Source organism: Orcinus orca, chromosome 8 (genome assembly GCF_937001465.1).
Source record: "Orcinus orca chromosome 8, mOrcOrc1.1, whole genome shotgun sequence".
NCBI lineage: Eukaryota > Metazoa > Chordata > Mammalia > Artiodactyla > Delphinidae > Orcinus > Orcinus orca.
In genome coordinates, this window is record NC_064566.1 from 53,835,177 (window position 1) to 53,858,257 (window position 23,081).

The following is a 23,081-nucleotide window of genomic DNA, read 5'->3' on the forward strand; positions in this document are numbered from 1 at the left end:
ACTTCTACTTCACTCTACCTGAGTTCTGACACTTTCCCCATGTCACCCTTTTGCATGATGTCTTTCTCACCCTGCTCAATTTTGACACCTGTGCCAGGCCACCCTCCTACCCAGAAGTCTTCTTCACCCAGTTTGGACTCTGATCCCACCCCTTCCTGTGGACATCCTGCTCAAGCTTTGAGAACCTGTGCTAGGTGGCTCACATTCATGGAACCCCTGTTTATCCTACTTGAGTTCTAACTCTATATGTGGCACTGTACCCTGAGCTCCCACAGCATGTACTCCCTCCTCAACCTACTTGGACTCTGACTCCCATGCTCAGTCAGTCTCTGCAGTGGGTTCTAACACCCCATGCTTAGCCATTATTCTGCTTAGCCATCTAGTTGTCCATCGTGCTTTGCAGCATCTGATGGCTTTAGCACTAAATTTTTGTGAATCGAAGAGCAAAAGGAAGAGGAAGGGGGCTTTTTATTTGTTAAAACAAAAATAACATTTATTACAATTTGTAATGATAGATTTGTGTGATCATTTGATTGTCTTCTCTAACCTTCCTGAAGGTAGAGGCTGTTTCATGGATACAAAAGAGTTTCCCAAGGATATAGCATAAAGTATATGCTCAGTAAGTTTTTATTGAATGAATAAATATCTAAAGGAATTAAATACTTTAATAAGATCACACAGCTATTATGAGTTTATGTGTTGAAGACATAATTTTTTTTTTTTTTTTGCGGTACGCGGGCCTCTCACTGTTGCGGCCTCTCCCGTTGCGGAGCACAGGCTCCGGACGTGCAGGCTCAGCGGCCATGGCTCACGGGCCTAGCCGCTCCGCGGCATGTGGGATCTTCCCGGACCAGGGCACGAACCCATGTCCCTTGCATCGGCAGGTGGACTCTCAACCACTGCGCCACCAGGGAAGCCCTGAAGACATAATTTGAATACAGTTCTCTGATTCTGAAGTCACCCTGACTGCCTTTACATTAGATACTTTTCCTATATAATAGGATATAGAGAACGTAGATTAGTTAGGGAGTTACTCATGTGCACAGTTTACCTCAATTAATACAAGAGTTCATTATGAATGCAATATAAAGGTTAAAGTTTTCACATAGTTTAAAAATAGTGTTTTACTTGAATAGCACTTTATATTCATTAAGTTTTAAAATGTTGGTACTGAAAAGGGCTCCAGAGATAATCTAGTTCAGTACAACTAAGCAGTATAACATACACATGTCACCAAGATCCTAGCATTCAGGGAGGGATGGGAGTGGGCAAGGCAGGAGAATGTGTAAGTAATGTGAGTCAGCCCTCCAGGTGATTCTGACTACATCTTTCTTTTGTCTTCTCTCAAACTATTCCTCAATCTATGATTTTTACCTGATCCATATAGCAACCCTTAGAGAATTATAGGGCAAGGAAAATTCAACATATGGGGAACCTGAGAGGGTCAGAGTGACTTCTCAAGGCTTCTTCTTCATTTTTATTATTCTCCAGAAACATTTTACATAAAAATGTGATATTATTTAAATTTTTTTCTGTAATACAATGTAAATGTCATAGTGGGGCTGTGGTGGAGGAAGGAGTGAAATAGCCTGTTTGATAATTGGAACTTGGTAATTAGGCCATCAAATTATCAGTTTCTTTTCATTGTTTTATCAGTGCTCAAAAAGTTGATACGGAGAGTTATATTCTATCTAGTTTCTTTCTGTGAGGAGTATTAATTTACTTACAGATAATAGTCCTATTGTGTTGTTGATGAATTACAAGATTACTGATGAAAAATCTTGGAGAGGGAAGAATTTCTGTCAGACTCACACATCTTTACTGAAAATTGTTGGTATTTGCTACCTACGCATGGTTGCTAATATTAGTATTGCATTGAAAAGAAGTGTCTTAAAACCTTGTATCACGAGAATTTTTTTGCTGTGGATATATTGAGTAGTATGCCCACTTGTAACTTTTCACATGATTATTTAATGACCCAGTTCTCAAGAAATGATTTTATTTATAGATAATTGGAAATGAGACATAGAAAAGCTGTTGTACTTTGCCAGGCTGAATAATTCGAAAGGTGAATGTTTCAGTGTGAATTATTTTGTCTAATGCTATGTTTAAATTGACTCATTAGAACCTGAAAAATAATATTCGAAAAACTGTACTACAAATAAGATTCAAAACCTAGTTTGCTTTGTCCTTTTTTTAAAAAAAAACATCTTTATTGGAGCATAATTGCTTTACATTGTTGTTAGTTGCTGCTGTGTAACAAGGTGAATCAGCTATACGTATACATATATCCCCATATCCCCTCCCTCTTGCGTCTCCCTCCCACCCTCCCTGTCCGACCCGTGTTCTTTTATTCACATTGAGAACCTATGTTTTTTAAGAGAAAAACCTATTGAGAAACATGTGTGAGAACATCCTGCCTGATACTTTGTTTCTTTTGTTTTGACTCTTCACCAAGGGAAAATCAGTTTTTTGAGTGTTAGAGCAATGATGCCTCCCTTGCAAAGTTTGAGGACTAGGTATAAAATATGTAAAATACCATAGACATTATATCTGACACTAGGTGCTTAATAATCATTATTTTTGTTGATTTACCTAGTTTTAAGCTATTACTTCCTACAATAACCAGAAGTAGCTTTAATTATGTTTTACTATTAAATGTTCTAATCCTTACTCTTCTATAGGTGTATCTACATCAGCAATCAAAATGGCATCAACCAGACTTCCTTCTCCCAAAAGCTTAGTGGGTGCCCCAACTCAGATTCTTGCACAGTTTCCTAAACAGCATCAACAGTCTCCTAAGCAGCAGTTACATCAAGTACAGCAACAGACACAGCAACAGGTGGCCCAGCCTTCTCCGGTATCTCATCAGCAACAGCCTCAGCAGTCTCCTTTGCCACCTGGTATCAAGCCTACCATTCAAATCAAACAGGAGTCAGGTAAATGGAAAATGTTTCAGGAGATGGTAATTCTTCCCCAGTCACCAGTTCTCTGAAGATTGCAATATATATGGATTCACTTCCACATACAGTTTCCTCAAGCATTAGAGTTTTAATTCCAAAATATATTTTGAGACCCTCCTGTTGGAAATACTTACATAGAGAGAACTGGTGCTTGGGAATAGAGAAGGGAGAAAAAAGCTGTTTGCACAGCAGGAAGAGGTTTTTTTCAGTGAACTCTCAGAAGAGATAAAGGAAGCCGAGGAAACAAACCCGGACTTTAGAACTATACTTTGGAGCCCACTGGGGTTATGGGAAGTGAGCAGTGGAAAAATTAGTCTGGGGAGTCTTGTGTTAGAGGCCGTATTGTGAATGTGGCATAAATTTGTCATGGGCAGAGGTGCTAAGATTAAAAGACATTGTGTACAGTGAAGAAGTTTGTGGTATAACAATTTAGCAGTTTATTGAAAGCATCTCTAGCACAGTGGGAACGCAGGGGTAGGAGGCAATTACTGTTAAGTTATCGAATCATAAAAGTATTGAATAGAAAGGCAGGTAGGATGGAGGCTTAGATACAGGGAGACGAAGAAGCATCTTAACGTACTTAATATCTTTAAGAAAAGAAAATGGATTTTTTTCCTCCACTGAAGCTGGATTTTATTTGGTGGTAGAAAAGGACTTTGGGAGATGCTGACATTTTCAGTTTTTTGTTTGTTTTATTTTATTTTATTTATTTATTTATGGCTGCGTTGGATCTTTGTTGCTGTGCGCAGGCTTTCTCTAGTTGTGTCGAGTGGGGTCTGCTCTTTGTTGTGGTGTGTGGGCTTCTTATTGCGGTGGCTGCTTTTTGTTGTGGAGCATGGGCTCTAGGTGCACGGGCTTCAGTAGTTGTGGCATGTGGGCTCAGTAGTTGTGGCACACAGGCTTAGTTGCTCCACGGAATGTGGGAGCTTCCTGGACCAGGGATCGAACCCATGTCCCCTGCGTTGGTAGGTGGATTCTTAACCATTGCACCACTAAGGAAGTCCCTTGTTTTATTTTTTGATAGGAACATTTTATTATTAGTTTTTGAGATGTAATTGACACATAACTTTGTATTAGTTTTAGGTGTAACATAATGATTCGATATATGTATCTATTGCAAAATGACTATCACAATAGGTTAGCATCTATTACCACACATAGTTACAATTTTTTTTCTTGTGATGAGAACTTTTAAGATTTACTCTCTTAGCAACTTTCAAATATACAATGCAGTATTGTTAACTATAGTCATCATGCTGTACATTATTATATCCCCAGCACTTATTTATCTCATAACTGGAAGTTTGTACCATTTCACCTCTGCCTCATACCTAGTATAAGGTATGGATAGTAATGCATTGATAGACATAGGGAAATTGGTCTGTAGTTTTCTCTTTGCCTGCAGTCTCTGTCAGGCTTTAGTTTCAATGGTATGTGTGCTTCCAAGAAAGAATTGTAAAGTTTTCCTTTTTAAAACGCTCTGGAACTTTTTCTATTAAAGGACAGCTTTATTGAGATATAATTCACATACCATTCAATTAACTGATTTAAAGTGTACAGTTCAGTGGTAGGTAGTATATTCACAGATATGTGCAACCATCACTACCGTTGATTTTAGAACATTTTCATCAATTCCAAAAGAAACCCTGTACCATTTAGCTATCACTCCCTACTCACCGTGACAACCTCTCCAGCCCTAAGCAACCACTAATCTACTTTCTGTCTATAGATTTCTATATTCTGGATTTTTATGTGAATGGAATCATATAATATGTGATCTTTTGTGACTGGCTTCTTTTACTTAACAATGTTTAAGGTTCATCCATGAAGTAGCATGTATTAGTACTTCATTCCTCCTTATGGCCAAATAATAATTCACATTTTGTTTATCCACTTGTCCATTGATAACACTTGCTAGTCTGTGACTTTTTGGTTCTAGCCATCCCAGTTTGTGTGAAGTGGTATTTCATTGTGGTTTTGATTTGCATTTCTCTGATGACTAATGGTGTTGACCATCTTTTCATATGCTTATTGGCCCTTTATATACCTTCCTTGGAGAAATACCTATTTATATCCTTTGCCACTTTTTAATTGAGTTATTTGTCTTTTTATCATTGAATTGTATGAGTTTTTTTTTTTTTACTATACATATTTTAGATATTAAACCTTTATCAGGTACATGAATTACAAATATTTCCTCCCATTCTGTGGGTTGTCTTTTCACTTTCTTGATGATGTCCTTTGAAACACAAACATGTTTAATTTTGGTAATGTACAGTTTATTTTTTCTTTTGTTGCTTGTGCTTTTGGTATTGTATTTAAGAATCTTTTGCCAAATCCCAGGTTATAAAGATTTATCCTTATTTTTTCCCCTAAGAGATTGATAATTTTGCCTCTTAAATTTAGATCTTTGATCTATTTTGATTAATTTTGTTAAGGTGTGAAATAAGGATCCCACTTCATTCTTTCATGCATGGCTCTTCGATTGTCCCAATACCATTTGTTAAAAAGACTGTCTTCCCCCCCATTGAATGGTCTCAACACCCTTGTTGAAAATCCACTGAGCACATGTATGACTTTATTTCTGGATTCTCAATTCTGTTCCATTATATGTCTATTTGTATGCTGATTTGATTACATTGATTTACATTGTTTTGATGAGGAAGTGTGAGTATTCCTGTTTTGTTCTTTTTTAAAAGATAGTTTTGGCTATTCTGGGTCCCTTGCAATTCTGTATGAATTTTGGAATCAGCTTGTCAATTTCTACAAAGAAATCAGCTGAGAATCTCATGGGGTTTGCATTGAATCTGTAGATCAATTGAAGAGTATTACCATCTTTATAATGTTAAATCTTCTGATCCATGAACATGGGATGTTTTTGTGTTTATTTAGATCTTTAATTTCTTTCAACGTGTTGAAATGTGTGGTTCTTAGTGTATAAATTTTACACTTCTTTTGTTAATTTATTTCTAAGTATTTTATTTTTGTAGCTGTTGTAAGTGGAACTGTTAACTTCATCTTTTGGATTACTCATTGCTAATGTATAGAGATGCAAGTGATTTTTTGTTGATTTTGTACCTGCAACTTAGCTGAACTCACTTTTTAGTTCTAGTAGTTTATAGTGAATTCCTTAGGATTTTCTATATAAAAGATCAAATCATCTGCAAAGAGAGAGAATTTCTGTTACCGTCTGGATGCCTTGTATTTCTTTTTCTTGCCTAATTTCCCTAACTAGAACCTCTGGTAAAATGTTGAATATAGCTGGCAAGAGTGGATATCATTGTTTTGTTTCTTGTTCCTTCTATTCATAGAACTTCCTTGAGTGTCTGTTGTAAGGTGGTCTGCTAGCAACAAACTCTCTCCGTTTTTGTTTATCTGGTAAAGACTATTTCATCTGCATTTTTTGAAAGATAGCTTTGCTGGATATCAAATTCTTGGTTGACAGGTTTTCTTTGAGCACTTTGAATACGTTATTCTGCTGCCTACTGGTCTCCATTGTTTCCACTGAAAAGTCAGTTGCTAACCTTAATGAAATCCCATTGTAAATGGAAATTGTTGTTCTCTTGATGGTCTCAGGATTTTCTCCTTGTCTTTGACTTTCAGCATTTTTAGTGTGATGTGCCTGTTTGTGGTTCTCTTTATATTTATCTTCTTCAGTGTTTGTCTAGCTTCCTGGATGTGTAAGTTATTGCTTTTCAATAAATATGGAACATTTTCAGCCATTACTTCTTTGAATACTTCTTTTTCTCTTTTCTCTCTGTTCCTTCCTTTTTGTAGTTACATTGCATATGTTGTGCACTTAATGGTGTTCCACATTTCTGTTCATTTTTTTCATTCTTTTTTCTTTCCATTCTTCAGCTTGCATAATCTCTAATTGATCTGTCTTTAAATTTGCTAATTCTTTCTTCTGCCAGTTCAAATCTATTCTTGAGCCCTTCTAGTGAATTTTTTATTTCAGTTATTGTACTTTTCAACTCTGCATTTTCCATTTGGTTCTTTCTTCTAATTTCTATTGCTTAATTAATATTCTCTATTTGATGCAACTTTGTCATCATACCCTCTTTTACTTTTGTAATCATGCTTCCCTCTACTTCTGTGAACGTATGTGTAATGGCTATTTTGAAGTGTTTTTGTTGTTGTTAAGTCTGACATCTGGTTGCTCTCACAGTTTCTGTTGCCTGCTTTTTTTCCACTGTGTGAGTCATACTTTCATGTTTCTTTGCAAGTTTTTGTTGGAAACTGGACATTTTAGATATTTACATTGATATTTTAGATATTAGATATATAAATATTAGACATTATATATTGTAGCTGGGTACTGATCTTCCCCTACCCCCACCCCTGATTTATTATTGTTATTGGCATGGTTCTTTGTTGTTTAGTGACTAGATCAATTATGTTGCTGAAGTTAAGTCTCTGCTGTTGTTCCTCAGGGAGGTACAGCTCTGGGTATGCCCAGTCATTCTGAGGTGACAGTGATATTGGTATGGCTTTTTCCTCTTTTCCTGACCACACCCAGCTGTTAAACTCCCCTAACTGATTGCTCTATTTTTTTCAACAATTCCTGGAGCATAAGTTGCTCTGCGAACTCATCCAAATTGTGGCTTCTTTGAAGAAATAATCTCAAAGGTCCATTTTTGATATTTGTTCTGACCATAGGAGCGTTCCTCTCAGCTTCCTTACTATTCAGTTCTGTCCTGCAAACTGGCCTATAGTCTAAAAGGTATCTTAATTAAATCCATGATTCTCCTTCTAGTTGCCTTTCATCACATCCTCCACTGTTTTTGAGAGCACCCTTAGGCTTGAACTTCTTCATGCTCTGTTACATATGAAGTCAGTTCCTCTGGGAAGAGGCTAGGAGCTATATGTTTTAGGACATGTTTCTATCCTCAGGCAGCTCTGGAGCTCTGGGGGTAGGGTCAATGGCAGACTTCTCTCTGAATGATACCCCTGCTCTAGGAGCTGAGCACTCAGTGAAGGCAAGTGTGGGAGGTTGGGCAAGCAGCCTGAGATCCTCTCAGCTTGCTTCCCCTGGTTGGTGGAGCCACTCCCTCACAAGCCAGGGCAGTGGTGGTCAGGACCCCAGTATTCTCAGTGGCTCTGTGCCCAAGATAGAGCCTTTGTTCCATGAATTGGGGGCTGGGCAGAAGCAGGGAGTACCCACCTATTGACTGCAGTTGCCTGGGACTTAAAACAGGTGCCTGGGAGCAGAAAGAGATAAGCTGAAGTCCTTCTGCTCCTCAGAAGAAAGCCCGCCAACTGAGAGCTGGGGTAGGAGGAAACCCTGTGTTCTTGACTGCAGCAGTCTGGAGAGCAGTCCTTGCTTCACCTATAGGGAGGGAGGAGGAACAGGTGTTAGTTTAAATGTCATAGATTTCACTGTTCTTAGCAAATATTTCTGTGTTTTCTTTTTTAAAAATTTTTATTTATTTATTTATTTATGTTTGGCTGTGTTGGGTCTTCATATCTGTGCGTGGGCTTTCTCTAGTTGCAGCGAGCGGGGGCCACTCTTCATTGTGGTATGCAGGCCTCTCACTGTCACGGCCTATCTTGTTGCGGAGCACAAGCTCCAGACGCGCAGGCTCAGTAGTTGTGGCTCACGGGCCTAGTTGCTCCACGGCATGTGGGATCCTCCCAGACCAGGGCTCAAACCCACGTCCCCCGCATTGGCAGGCAGACCCTCAACCACTGCGCCACCAGGGAAGCCCTTTGTGTATTCTTGAATAGATGTTTCTTCATTTGGTCTTAGGACCGTTTCCAGAGCTTTTCATTGGTTGTTTTTTTAAATCATTTTTGCCAGTTTCATTGGGTTAGCAGGTTAGCAGAGCTCCTTATGCTCTCTTGTCAGAAATCACTCTCTGGAATGGTTTTTGTTGTTGGTTTATTTTAAGTGGAGATATAATTCACATATAACATTGTATTAGTTTGAGGTGTACAGCATAATGATTTGATATATGCGTATAGTATGAAATGATTACCCCAATAAGTTTAATTAATATCCATCACCACATAGTTACATATTTTTTTTCTTGTGATGAGAGGAATGGTTTTAAATACATTGGAGTTATTTTCTTTTTAAAGGACCATAGAATTGTCCTGTGAAACTATCTGGGCCTTCTATGTTGGGGGGAAAGGGGGAGGAGCTCTTAAAATTTTGTTTCAAGGAAACTTGTCTATTTATATATCTTTTTTGAGGTCAATTTTTGATAAATACTGTTTTTCTAGAAAATTATCCATTTGATCCAAATTTTCAACTTGTTTGTGTAGGACTAAGCAAAGTAGTGTCTTATGATTTCCTTAATTTTTATCTCTGTGGTTATTTCTTTGGGGGTTTCTTTTTATGTACCTTAAGCATTATTGTAATTCATTAATAAGATAATATTAGAAATCATTTTTTCCCTACAACTTCACAGTTTATGATTTATTGTAATCAGAATTTATTTATACAATAATAATACTTTATTTATTGAACTCTTGCTATGTATTAGGTACTTCACAACTGTGATGTAATTAATCTTCACATAGCCCTAGAAGGTATATACTAATAGCATCTTTATTTTATAAATGAGAAAACTGAGTCATAGAGATTATTAAGTAATTTGCCTAATTATGCCTGGATGTCATAATTTTAACTTCTTTGTTGGCTACAAGTATTTTGAAATTATTTAAGGCTATTAAATAAATAAATTTGTTTGCTTCCTAATGTCTTAACCTAAATCACCATCCAAAAAAGTAATAAAAATTTTAGTTGTCTGTTGAAATGTATTCTATCCCATGAATTATTTCAGTGAAGTTTAGTGGGGAAAAAGTGTTACCAAAAATTTCCTTCCTTGGTTAACAATTATTAGTACTTAAATTTGTAGTTAAGATGAGAGATTTCTTTTAAATGGACATCTTACATTTGAAAAGGCAGTGTAACACTTGTAACATTTAAATTAAAAAGTTGAAAAATGTAAAAAATACCATAACATCACCACCCTAACATTTTAATTTTATTTTTATATACTGCCTTCAAGTTCTTGTTCACATGCATATTTTATGTAGGTGCAATAATAGTGCGTTCTTTACTTTTGACAAAGTGAGCTATTTAAATACTTTTAAAAGAAGTCAATTTAAAAATAAATGTTCAAAAACAAAATGTTCTTGCTCTTTACAGTCTTAAGAGGTTAGAGAAATCTTTGGTAGAGTTGAGAATATATAAAAGCTACATTAAATTTTTTTATTGGAGTATAATTGCTTCATAATATCGTGTTAGTTTCTGCTATACAACGAAGTGAATCAGCTATATGTATACATATATCCCCTCCCTTTTGGACCTCCTTCCCACCCCTCACCCCCACGCCCCAATCCTGCCCACCTAGGTCATCACAGAGCACCGAGCTGAGCTCCCTGTGCTATACAGCAGGTTCCCACCGGCTATCTATTTTACACATGGTAGTGTATATATGTCAATCCTAATCTCCCAATTCATCCCACCCTCCCCTTCTCACCCTGTGTCCACACGTCCGTTCTCTATGTCTGCATCAGTATTCCTGCCCTGCTTTTATTTTTGACTTCTTATCCTAGTCCTTTCATCCCAAGTATTTGCATGGAACACAGATTGTTTGTAAAAGTTCAGATCAATGGCTAATTTGGTTTGAAAGCTCTTATATGATGTGATCATAGACAAAAGAAAAATTGTTTTTCATTAAAACTTGTTAATAGCTTTTGTGGTATTTTAATTATATTTCTGAATGAGAGAAATTTGGGAAGATAGGAATTTGAGGAATAAAAGTTAAAAGAATATCTTTCATCAGTATGAACAAAAGCCTCTTTTTAGGCAAGACTCAGGAAATGTGTGTAACTGCTGCCCTCTTGGGTTGATACAAAGCACATGTTATTAAAAATAATTTGTACTGAGATTTATCTTTCTTCTTTCAAAGGTGTTAAAATCATCACACAACAAGTTCAACCAAGTAAAATCTTACCCAAACCAGTGACAGCAACTCTGCCCACCAGTAGCAATTCCCCTATTATGGTGGTTAGCAGTAATGGTGCAATTATGACAACTAAACTTGTAACCACTCCTACTGGTAAGTTTTCTTGAGCGTCAGTCCATTCATTCATCATACTTATTGAGTAATTTCTCTGTACTAGCAATACACTTGACATTGGGAATATAGAAATTAATGAGACAGTTCTTCAAAGAGGTCTTTCTTGACTCGTTCCTCCTCCCAACTGAAATTAGCTCTCTGCTATTGTCATGGTCCTCTTCTTTTCCTTTATAACACATACTATAATTTCTAATTACTTAGCTACTTTTTGTCGATTTGTTTAATGTTATTCACCTTATTAGACCATGAACTCCATGAGGATAAGGGACCTTGTCTGTTTTATTCACCATATATATGTAGAGCTAGTCGGTAAGTAGGTGTTTAGTCAGGATTTGTTGAGTGAATGAAAACACAGTCCCCGCCTGCAAGGATCTCACACTGATGAGGTTGAGAATCTATATAACATTACAGTGTAGTAAGCATTACTCAGACTGAGAAAAGCATAGGATGCCATTTTATCCAGTTATGAGAGCATCCAGGCTATGCCCAAGGAAGTGACAGTATAGAACATTTTAAATAGTACCACCTTTTGTGACCTTGAGCAGTTTACTTTAATTCCTCTCAGTCTTTTCCATTGTCTATTTCAATGTGATCATAAAGTTATTGTAAGTGTTAAATCAGGTATGGAAAGTCCCCAGCAGAGTGCTCAATAGCCATTACGATTAATTAATGTTAGAATTAGCCAGTACCATTATTTTAAATTTGTATAACTCTTACCAGACTTTTTGAAGAGGGCCAGATTTAGATAATAGAATCTAGAGTGTAAAATGATTCCTTTCTCAAGTTTATAAGCTATCATCTATTGGCCATTATATAAAAGTATGTATAAGCATTACCCTTAATCTCCCTTAGGCTTTAATATCTTCATTTTCAGAGACGAAACAGAGGCTTATGTTAAGCAATATGCACAAGGCCACACAGCCAATAAAAGACAAGACTGGGATTTGAATCCAGATCTGTTTGACTCCCAAAACTGCTTTAAAAAAAAAAAAACTGTGGTAAAATGTAGATAACATGAAATTTACCATTTTCACCATTTTTAAGTGTACAGTTCATTGGCATTAAGTACATTCACATTGTTTTACAACCATTACAACCGTCTAGCTCCAGAACCTTTTTTTTTTTTTTTTTTTTGCGGCACGTGGGCCTCTCATTGTTGTGGCCTCTCCCGTTGTGGAGCACAGGCTCTGGACGTGCAGGCTCAGCGGCCATGGCTCACGGGCCTAGCCGCTCTGCGGCATGTGGGATCTTCCTGGACCAGGGCACTAACCCGTGTCCCCTGCATCGGCAGGCGGACTCTGAACCACTGCGCCACCAGGAAAGCCCGCTCCAGAACTTTTTACATCTTCCCAAACTGAAACTCTGTGCCCATTAAACAATAACTCTGCATTCCCACCTTTCCCCAGTCCCTGGTAACTGCCATTCTAACTTTCTGTCTCTTTGCAAAGCCTATGCTTTAAAAACACTGTTATTCTTGCATTAAATCTATCATTCTTCACCCAAAACTTTTCTCCATTTAGTACAAAGATAGTAGTGTTATGTAGATATGATTCCTCATGTTAGGGAAAGGTAGTGAAAAATAATATTGTGTCTGTGCTTATGTATATATATTAGAATAAGTGTTTCTAATTTTAAAACAAAAGCTTAAGTTGAAATATTTTCCAGCTATAATTAACTAATTCTAACTATATATCTTCATAGCATAATTATTTTGCACTAGATTTTTTTTCTGATTTAGATGTATGTTTGTAATCAATTTAAAGTAATTCTACTTAATGTTCTTCCACTTCTCCCTTTTTTGGGTAGTGATTATATTTTAAAACGGTAAATACTAACTGAGTAAAACCATTTTTGGGAGGGGGTTGTTGAAATAGTTATCACAGTGACCCCTGAATCTAATTATCATGAAAAAATTTTTTTCAGTTGAAGAATGTGTTTATCTGAGTTATCTTCATTCTCCCCAAAACTAACGGCTCTTAGGAACAGTGTTAGGAATTTAGGAACAGTGCTTAGGAATAGTGTTTCTGAGTTACCAGATTTGTGACAAACTACAACAGGCTTATCTGGTTAATTTTTAATTCCTGTTTGGGGAAAGGAAAAAGTTCTAGAAATAGTGGGGAAGAATGTAAAGTCCTTTGAGAGATATGAAGAAAAATATTCTAATGGGTCAGTTAAGAGGAAATATGTAAATAGTGAACTTTTTAGGCTAAGAAGAAATATTCCTGGTAACTCTTGGCAGCTTCAATTTTAATCTCTAGTAAAATGATGGAATAACTCTTTAAAAGATTGAAATATATTTAGAGGGTAGCAGAGTACAAAACAGTAAAAATTTATAAAATTTTTTTTTTTTTTTGTGGTTCGCGGGCCTCTCACTGCCGGGGCCCCTCCCGCCGCGGAGCACAGGCCCCGGACGCGTAGGCCCAGCGGCCACGGCTCACGGGCCCAGCCGCTCCGCGGCATGCGGGATCCTCCCGGACCGGGGCACGAACCCGCGTCCCCTGCATCGGCAGGCGGACCCCCAACCACTGTGCCACCAGGGAAGCCCTAAAAATTTATAAAATTTTAGTCAAACAATATACTGCCTTATTTGCTGAGTGCTGCCGTTGGGTTTGGCACTGAGACGGCATAAAACAGATGCAGAGACCTTGAAATCTATAACAGAAATATCTAAAATGCTCTGGCAGGAAAGATGATTAAATTTAAGTTTTTTTTGGCATCAAACTAGTGGAAGAAGGGTAATGGAAGAAGGGAACAGACTTGGTTATACTTTTTCTTGGGGTTAGTAATTTGATGCAACACATCACAAAATTTTACATGTAAAATTAATTCAAATTGAGTTGGCTATAGTTCTTGCTATGTGCATTGAAAACTGGCTATAAATTGTTACTTAATGGCTTGACACCTTGAAATTCCATTTTCAAGTTAAAGCAATGTAGATTATGTTGAACTATAGTTAAACTGTATAAATCGTCATTCTTCTAAAAGTTATGACAAGTTTTTCTCTTGGCTTTTCCCTTTTATAGGCACACAGGCAACCTATACTCGGCCAACAGTGAGCCCATCTATAGGTCGGATGGCTGCAACCCCTGGAGCTGCAACCTACGTGAAAACTACCAGTGGTAGCATTATTACAGTAGTACCCAAATCATTAGCTACCTTGGGGGGCAAGATAATTAGCAGTAATATAGTTTCTGGTAGGTATATCTGAAGTACATTAAAGGTATAGGTGACCAATAAGAGGAAAAAACATTTCACTGTTGGAAGGATTCTGTTTGATCGCAGTTTTGTGCTTAGAAATCTAGAGCTTTGTTTTTAGTCCTGATGTTTTAGCGATTAAGTATAGTTTTTTAGTTCTAGTATTAAATCTTCATATGTTAAGCTTTTGAGAGTTTTAGAACATTTAGTTGCATTTAATCAGAATGGAAGGATTATGGTTTACATTTGCGTAGAGATTTTTCATTTACAAAGTATTGCCCCATTTATCAATTCATACCTCATAACTCTGAAATAGTTGGTATCAGCCCCAGTCTACAGGTATAGACATATTTAAGTTTAGAGGATGAACTTGACCTGTCCAAAACCATACAAGCTAGATAGAGGAAGAACTAGTATTTATTAGTCTAAATATGTTTGAGGGATCATATCTCATAATTTCAATTACTAATGTCACTTTAGCATATTAAAAATAAAAATACTTGAATATTTTTATTTGCTTTTCACCATTTATATTGGCTATTTACTTTTTAAAAATGTTTTACTCAGATAGTGAAGGCTAATATTTATTGGTATTTTGGAACCTTACCTGGTTTTTATTGGCTCATTTATTCCTGCAATATTTGCATTGTGTATCCTGAAGTGGAATGTTAACATGGTATCCATTTTCATTGATTATTATTCTTTAATTAAAATGATGTGAATAATCTCTGACCAAGCAAGCCCTGTGGACTTTAACTGTCTACCATTTTTGTAGACTAGCCATATTTTGTATGCCCCAGGTGAATTGTTCTAACATTTTAAAGTGAAGGGATTGAAGTTCCTGGCAGTAATATGATGTTGCTGATAACTCAAGGAGTGAAAAAAAAAGCAGGGCATGGTATTGGCATAAAGCACTACATTTAAAGCTGGTAAATTTGGCTCTACTTTTTAAGTGTAAGTTTCAATGTTTGCCAAACTGAGGAGGGTGAAATCAGTAGGGAAAGAATCATCATACTCCAACTTTTAAGAGGATATTTTAAATAACACAGTTAAAACTCAAATTATAATTTATTACCTGACAATATCTTTAAATAGTATAGAGCGCATACTTAAACATTTTTCAAAAAGTAATCATGTTTCTTATTAGTGTATAGCTTTTTATGACCATAAGGGTTTTTCTTTACTTACATATGAATTCTTAATACCATATAGCTTGGAGGAATGTCTACATGTCATAAAGCTTCTGTTTTCAAACCTTATTTATGATTTAGCTGCTTTGTATGAGGTTAGAGCAATACAGGCAAGCACATTGCCCTAGAAGCAAAGAGGCGGTGAGATATATACCCTACACATGTATACATTTCATCCACCTTTGTTTTTAAATATGAAGTAACTCATGGTTAGTCACTATTTCAAGTGTATGGGTGTACAGAGGAAGAGTTCTTAAACTTTTTCAGCACTATAGGATGTACTGGGCTCACAGCTGAAATAGCTTTATTCATTGCATGGAGCTCATTTTGCCTCAACCTTTGCTTCACTATTTGACACTTTAATTCTAAAGAACTTCTCTCATTTCTGACTGCTTTAAACTGATCCTTATGTTACATATCAGTATTCTTTATAAAGATAGTTTTCTTATTTTATAATACTCTTGTTGCTCTATGATACTGGGATTATCGGTTAGTTTATTAGTAGTTTTCAATCCCTGTCTTTTCACAGTAAACCGATAAGCCTGGTTGGATGAATTTAGATAGTTTTCTGCCTTCATCCATGATCAGATGCTGGATACTAGAGTCCATGCCCCCACCAACCCACAACCATAAAGAAATGCTTTTCTTAAAACATACTCAAACACCTGGTTGTAAGCATAGAAGGCTTTAAAAAAATGATATTTTCCCCTTTATTGTGGGGAATTTGGAAAATACAGAAAGGTATACAAAGAAAATTAAAAACCTGTAATTTTCGCCATCTAGAGAAATATGTTAAAATTTAAGTGTATATATTTCTGTTTATTCCTTTTTCTATTTAGATTTTTGTATAAATGTTTTTGTGTATATATGTATATTTTTAAAATTAAATTTAGATCTAATACAATCAGTTTTAATCTTTTTTCATATAATAATATCATTTTCCCATTCCATTAAATGTATTTTGACACCCCACCCCCGCCCCAGATTAATTACTATACAGTGTTCTCTCATACGATGCACCATGATTTACCTGTTTATTCATTGTTGAATGTTTTAGGTTACTTAACAATTTTTTTTGTCATAAATAATCCTGTGACAAACATCATTATACATAAATTATTATGTGAAGTTCTTATTTTCTTTGTATAATATCTTGGAAGGCAAGTTCATGCTTTCAAAGTGCTTTCTAGAAAGGTCAAGTTTTTATTAGAATAAGCAATTAAGTGGAAGGCATGACTATTTTTGCAGTTATTTAATTCATGTCTTACGGAATCAAATATTTACTTATATGTGTATATATAGAGAGAACTATTAGATATGTAAGTCTTTTGGAGAGCTTTGTTGAAAAATCATGCCTATTTTATGCAGAAGATGGGTTCCTTCAGAACCCAGAGGTAAACTCATTATCTTGACTCTAAGGACATTATGAGAACCTTTGACAATGGCAGGACTTGATTTTGATTCCCTTGATCTTTAGTACAATGTCCAGGCAAGGCTTGCGTCTATATACTTGTCCATTTGTTCATTCATTTGCTCATTCTTTGAGCAAAGTAACACATAAAACATTATCCAAAAAACCAAGATTGTCAGAGTGATTTAAGAATCTGTGAATAGTAAAATCTGGGCCAATAAATTTGTGTTCTTTAAGCCTACCTACCATAATGCTCAAACTTTTACAGGCATCTTATTTTTGAATAGGAATCTCTGGAATGCGTCAGTATCATGGCCCATGATCCAAATGTGATTCACATTTACTTGCACCCATTGTATCTTGACTCCTTATAAGTAAAGACTATGTATAGGTGAGTTCTCTAATACGCTATGAACTAGATATGTGGTCGGATGCTGTGATACACCGTGATGTACATGAGGTGCATTCTCTGCCCTAAAGAATGCTAAACAGGTGAACTTGTATAGTCTCTTGTAACATGAGAACTATACACTGAATACTGTGAAAACATAGAGGAAGACTTTATTTATTTATTTGTTTATTTTTGGCTGTGTTGGGTCTTTGTTGCTGCGTGTGGGCTTTCTCTAGTTGGGGTGAGCAGGGACTACTCTTCGTTGCAGTTCACAGGCTTCTCATTGCAGTGGCTCCTCTTGTTGTGGAGCGCGGGCTCTAGGCATGTGGGCTTCAGTAGTTGTGGCACATGGGCTCAGTAGTTGTGGCTTGCGGGGTCTAGAGCACAGGCTCAGTAGTTGTGGTACACGAGCTCAGGTGCTCCGCGGCATGTAGGATCCTCCTGGACCAGGAATTGAGCCCATGTCCCCTGCATTGGCAGGCTAATTCTTAACGGCTGCGCCACCAGGGAAGTCCGAGGAAGACATTTTTTTAAATGAGTAATACTTCTTTCTTCAATATAATGTAGATGTCACTTGAGATATAGAAACATGCTATTGAAATTTTAAACTTTTATAATTTGATAATTCTAGTCATAAATTGTATTCTTAATTTATTCATAATTGTAATATAATGCTGTACTTGCTTTTCCTTATGCTATGCCTTTTTCTTCTGTTTTCTAACATTGCCCCCACCTCCCATTTTGTTAAGCTGGTGAACTTGGTTTGCAACTGTCTCATAAGTTGACACACCCGTAATGGAAAGGATTTGACATTTTCATAGTTATAAATATAATTCATTTGTTAAGCAAGTTTTGTCAAAAAAGTGATCCTTGTACTTTGGTATGGAGTTAAATCTTGGTTTACATTTCCTTGAGATAGTTCTTAATGCTTACTTTCTAAGAACACTTTTTTATTAACCAATTATTTGGTGAGGGAGCATTGTCAGAGGAGGCATCATAATCACATATGAGGGACTGGAATTAATTAAGAGTTAAAGTTGATGTAAGTGGATAAGAGGCAGCTTGGTTTTTGTGGCTCTTAACAGTTCACTATTCAGAGACTGCAGGTAAAGGGAAAAACATTTGTGAAACTGGCCCACGGATAAAAGTGCTTTTTTATGTTACCTGAGCATGTTACCTTGGACTGATGAGGCATTAGATGATGGCAAGTGTATTATAAAGATATTGTAACAAGATGGCCAAAAACTGACATATAACCAGAATATTCTTATTCTTGTGCAATCTTATTTCTAAAACTAGTAAGGAATGCTAAGGTTTCTCAGTAGAAAAGATTAAATTTTAACTTTTATTCTTGAGAGTATATTAATCAGTTGTGTTTTTAATGTGTACCCATTCTGTGCTTAGTCATTTGATAAATGATATGCAGGCCTATAGCAGAAAAATATGACTTGCCTGTTTTCATAGGCAGAGAAAATTATAGGTGCAGAAGTAGCACTGGGATTGGTGTGCTCAAGGACCAGTGTGGAAACCAGCACATTGAAGGAGAGGTATATATTGGATAATCCTGAAAATTAAGGTCTGATGGAACCTGGAGGGCTAAGCAGAGCAGTTTGGTCTTTGTGTGGTAGGTAATAGGAAGCCATAGTAAAAGGAGTTACTTGTTAAACTAGAGTTTATGGTGTGTATTTTGGAGTAGGAACAAATAAGATCTAACTGGTGGATTTAAGGCCAGATTATAAAGGATTCTGAAACCCAAGACAGGAAGTTGGAACTAAATACAATGGGGATTTGGAAGGTTTTTGACCAATTTCACATGTTGTTGGTTCTTGATATGGTGAAATGAGGTTTTTTTGTTTTTTTAGGATGTTTGCTATGGCAGGATGCATCAGAGCTATTTGAATGATAGAGAAACTTGAAATAGGGAGAAAATATGGGAAGCCAAAAGAGATGTGGGCCTGTCTATTGAGCTGGCATTGATAACATTTTGAAAGAAGACATATGTTGGTGACAAATTTAGTTCATTCACATACTCGTTGAATGATTACTTGAGTAATTGCCATACAGTGTGTGCTAAGCACTGAGGACTCAGTGGCGTGAAAAGATACAGTGTGGAGCCAAGGGGCTTTCATTTTGTTAGAGGGTACAGGGAGTGAAGACAAGGCAAGAAGCAAAGATTGACACCAGGATTTCCAACTTGAACGATCAGAAGAATATAGGGTATAAATTTGATAGGTAGATAGATTTGATAGGTGGAAGAGAAGCAGTTTGTGGAAGGATGTGGGGGAGAGGGTAAGATAATAATATGTTTGGATCAGTAGACATAAATCTACTACATAGATGTTAGTGATGGAAAATATAAGTTTATATATATAAGTATATAAATTAGGGTTTCATCCTCTGACTTTTCAGAGTGTTGCAGGTGATGAGTATACGTTTCATCTGACTTGGTCTGTGACTGTGTTTATTTTGTGTTTTTCTTGTCACATAAAAATAAATGACATTTCATCAATTTTCTCTATAGTCTAGTGTTACATGAGAATTTTGATACATATTTACCTCTTTTCTATGTTATTTTTTGAAGAGTTTTCCTATCACACTAGTCACATAGGTAATACCATTGAGTTTGGGAGAAATGTTTGTCATGGAATAGAGCTTCTAATTTGTTTCAGTTAACTAGTCAGGAGAGGAATATTGATGGGGAAGCAGATAGTGATATTTTTAGATTCTGAGTTTGGTGTGTAGGCCCTCAGATTCCAAAAAGATGAATGCTGTAAGAGTCAATTCTTAATATTCTCTCATTCTAGGACAACTTGTAATTTATTATTCCAGGCCTTCATTTTCATCCTCATGACAGCCTTCACGTCATCTAGGGATGTCATCAACTACATGTATTAATTGTATACAACATAAACAGAAGTAACCAAATATCACTAGTCCTTAACTCGGGCCTCCTTTTCTCCCCCCCTTCTCTAAGGAACGACTACCAAAATCACTACAATCCCAATGACTTCCAAGCCCAATGTGATTGTTGTGCAAAAGACTACAGGAAAAGGAACCACCATTCAAGGCCTCCCGGGCAAAAACGTTGTCACAACATTGCTAAATGCTGGAGTAAGTAAGAGCTTGAACTGCAGACTCAGCAATCCACTAAGGATTTTAAAGACCAGCTCTACAAATATTTGTCTAAGGACTTCAGAACCCACAATGGCCAGAATGGCTTGATTTACCCCTGCTGTGATGTAATAACTGTTAAAAAACACCACCTACTGATGCCATTTTTTATAGTAATTTCTAAAACATGTTGTTCATAGCTAAGTTGCTTATGACCATGATTTAGATGCTTAGCTTGGTCCAGATGGAAGATTCCACTGGGTTAACTACAGAGGGACTTCTGTCAGAGGACAGTTTATTCCTGCTTTTGGCCAATAGATACCAGTCTAGTATTTCGCCTAGGCTAGGCAAAGAGAAATATTTGGGACTAAGACTAAATTAATGACAATGATTTGTTACTTTCATTTTTACGTCTTTGAGCTAGTGAAAAAAAATCAAATAAATAACAGATTCATTTATAGTTCTGAAGGCAGTTGTTAAGAGGTTAAGAGATTTGGAGTTAGCCAAACCTAGGCTTTGTCTCTGAGTATCATAATTGTTTGACTTTGGCTAACTTATTCGACTTCTCTCATCCTTAATTTCCTCATTTGTACGTTGGGGATGATGATCTCTACCAGTGAATTTGTTGAGTAACTAACTGGTAGCTGTTGAAAGTGCTTAGAACAGTGCCTGGCACATAGGAAGTCCTCAATAATTTTTTTTTCTTACTGTTATTACTCTTTGTACTTAACTATCTAGGTTTGGTAGTGTCCCTACTTTGCTAGAAAAAAAATGCTATACTTCATTGTAGGTTGATCTCTAGTAGCTTCCTAGGCATCACAGTCTTTACAATGTTGGTAGGGGTCTAGTATTAGATTTTTTCATCACGTGGGAAAACATAGATTGTTCCTTGCCTTAGTTCACATAGTAAGCCAAAAGTAAAGCCAGGATTAGAATTCAGATTTTCAGAATGCTTTATCTTTTGGTTTGTAATTTCATGGAACTTGATATTAAAAGAGGGGAGTGCCATGTACTCTAGGTCCTATGGTCACATAGATCTAAGAATAGTGTGTGTGAGTACTAGCTGCTATATACATCTAATAGCAACAGTTTGACACAGGAAATGATAGTCAAACAAGCAGATCAGAGTATAAGACCATCGGCTTAACCACATATGTACATGTACCTGTACTCATAACTTGCTTACCTGTGTATGCGTAAACACACACACCAGAAGAGCTTTTTCAAAAAATAGCCTGCTAGTTGGTTTTGATTGGTTTTGAATGGTCTTTAATTATACTTGGACAGGCCCCATTGAGCTACTTAATAGAAGGGCATGCCCACTTGCAAACTAGCAGCTCTTGGCAAATGAACTAGAGCTGTTTCCAGAGATGCTGCTGTGAAGGGTGTACATGTATTAAAATAAGTAATCACATGATTGGCAGACACTCCATGTTTCCCTTAGATAACTGCGGCAGATATTTAAACATGTGAATTTTGTAATCATTTAGCTCTAAATTCACAGAGTGATTACCTTTTTGCCAGCTCACCTGGGTGCTTTGTTTTTACTGGCTGCTAAGTTTAGATGGCCACACATTTAGGTGATGATGACTAAAAAGAAAAACTGATAAGGTGAAAAAATTTCAGATCCTTTACTTTTTATGGATTTTAATTTTTTAAATTTTAATAGTTTAGTAAAATGACTGTATTTGAATTTAATTTAGTTAAGCTCAAGTATTGACTCCATAACTGACCAGAAAATGGTACTTAAGAATAAAGCAGATGAAAATGGTGAAAAGTTAATGGGCTTAAACTATCTAGTTAATAGACTAAAGTGATATTAGTAACATGCTGACGTGGGAGAAGTCCTATGTTTTTTCTTTGTATTTTCCCATGTAACCTCAGAAAGAATGTTAATATCTCTGCTGATTTCATCTTTTGCCCATACTGTTTCACAGAGGCCTTCTGCTATATATCCTTATAATTTCATGTTTGGGGAACTGAGGTAGTTTATTTTGTATGTGAACATTTAGCTATTGGTAAAATGCACAGTAATTTTTTTATTACACATATGTTCATTTCAGATAAACGTCAATAAAGATGAATGTTGGGGGGACAAGACCTATAGTCCCAACACTTAGAGATAACCATTGTTAGCATTTTAGTATATATTCTTCTATAATTTTTGACTCTTATTTTATGTACATATTCTATGAATGAGACAGTATAATAAGTATTCTTACATAAGGTGATTTTTTAAATTCACTCACCAAGAAGTATTTAATGCCTTCATAGGACAGAAGGTTGGTCAGAGGACTTCTGAGATCATTTCAACTAGATCTAAGATTTTTGATCACCTGGAAACATTGTACTTCGTTGCAGAGTTTACAGCCCTTTGCCCATCATCCTGGTAAAACCTTTCTGTGATTTTCAGTGAAAAAATGCATATAAATCTCATATATTTACTGACTTCAATTTAGGGAGAAAAGACTATTCAGACGGTACCAACAGGAGCAAAGCCAGCTATTATCACTGCTACAAGACCCATCACCAAAATGATTGTAACTCAGCCAAAAGGAATAGGTTCCACAGTTCAACCAGCAGCTAAAATCATCCCAACAAAAATTGTTTATGGGCAGCAAGGGAAAACACAGGTATGCTAAGATATGGTGATTTTTCTTGACTCTGGTATATTTCAAATTCCTAGAAAAGATCAGTAATATTTAAAGAATCAGATTATTAAAAGTT

General features: G+C 36.3%; 1 protein-coding gene across 11 annotated transcripts in view; it reads left to right on the forward strand.

The window, feature by feature from the left end:
- Positions 1 to 23,081, forward strand: part of EMSY (EMSY transcriptional repressor, BRCA2 interacting) — an 82,351-nt gene that overhangs the window by 32,385 nt on the left and 26,885 nt on the right. For all 11 annotated transcript variants that reach the window (XM_033405766.2, XM_033405765.2, XM_049713055.1 and 8 more), the window contains 5 exons: positions 2,685 to 2,939; positions 10,886 to 11,035; positions 14,080 to 14,250; positions 20,218 to 20,354; positions 22,814 to 22,987. In XM_033405766.2, the coding sequence (XP_033261657.1) occupies positions 2,685 to 2,939; positions 10,886 to 11,035; positions 14,080 to 14,250; positions 20,218 to 20,354; positions 22,814 to 22,987 (887 nt within the window). The remainder of the gene's footprint in view (positions 1 to 2,684; positions 2,940 to 10,885; positions 11,036 to 14,079; positions 14,251 to 20,217; positions 20,355 to 22,813; positions 22,988 to 23,081) is intronic.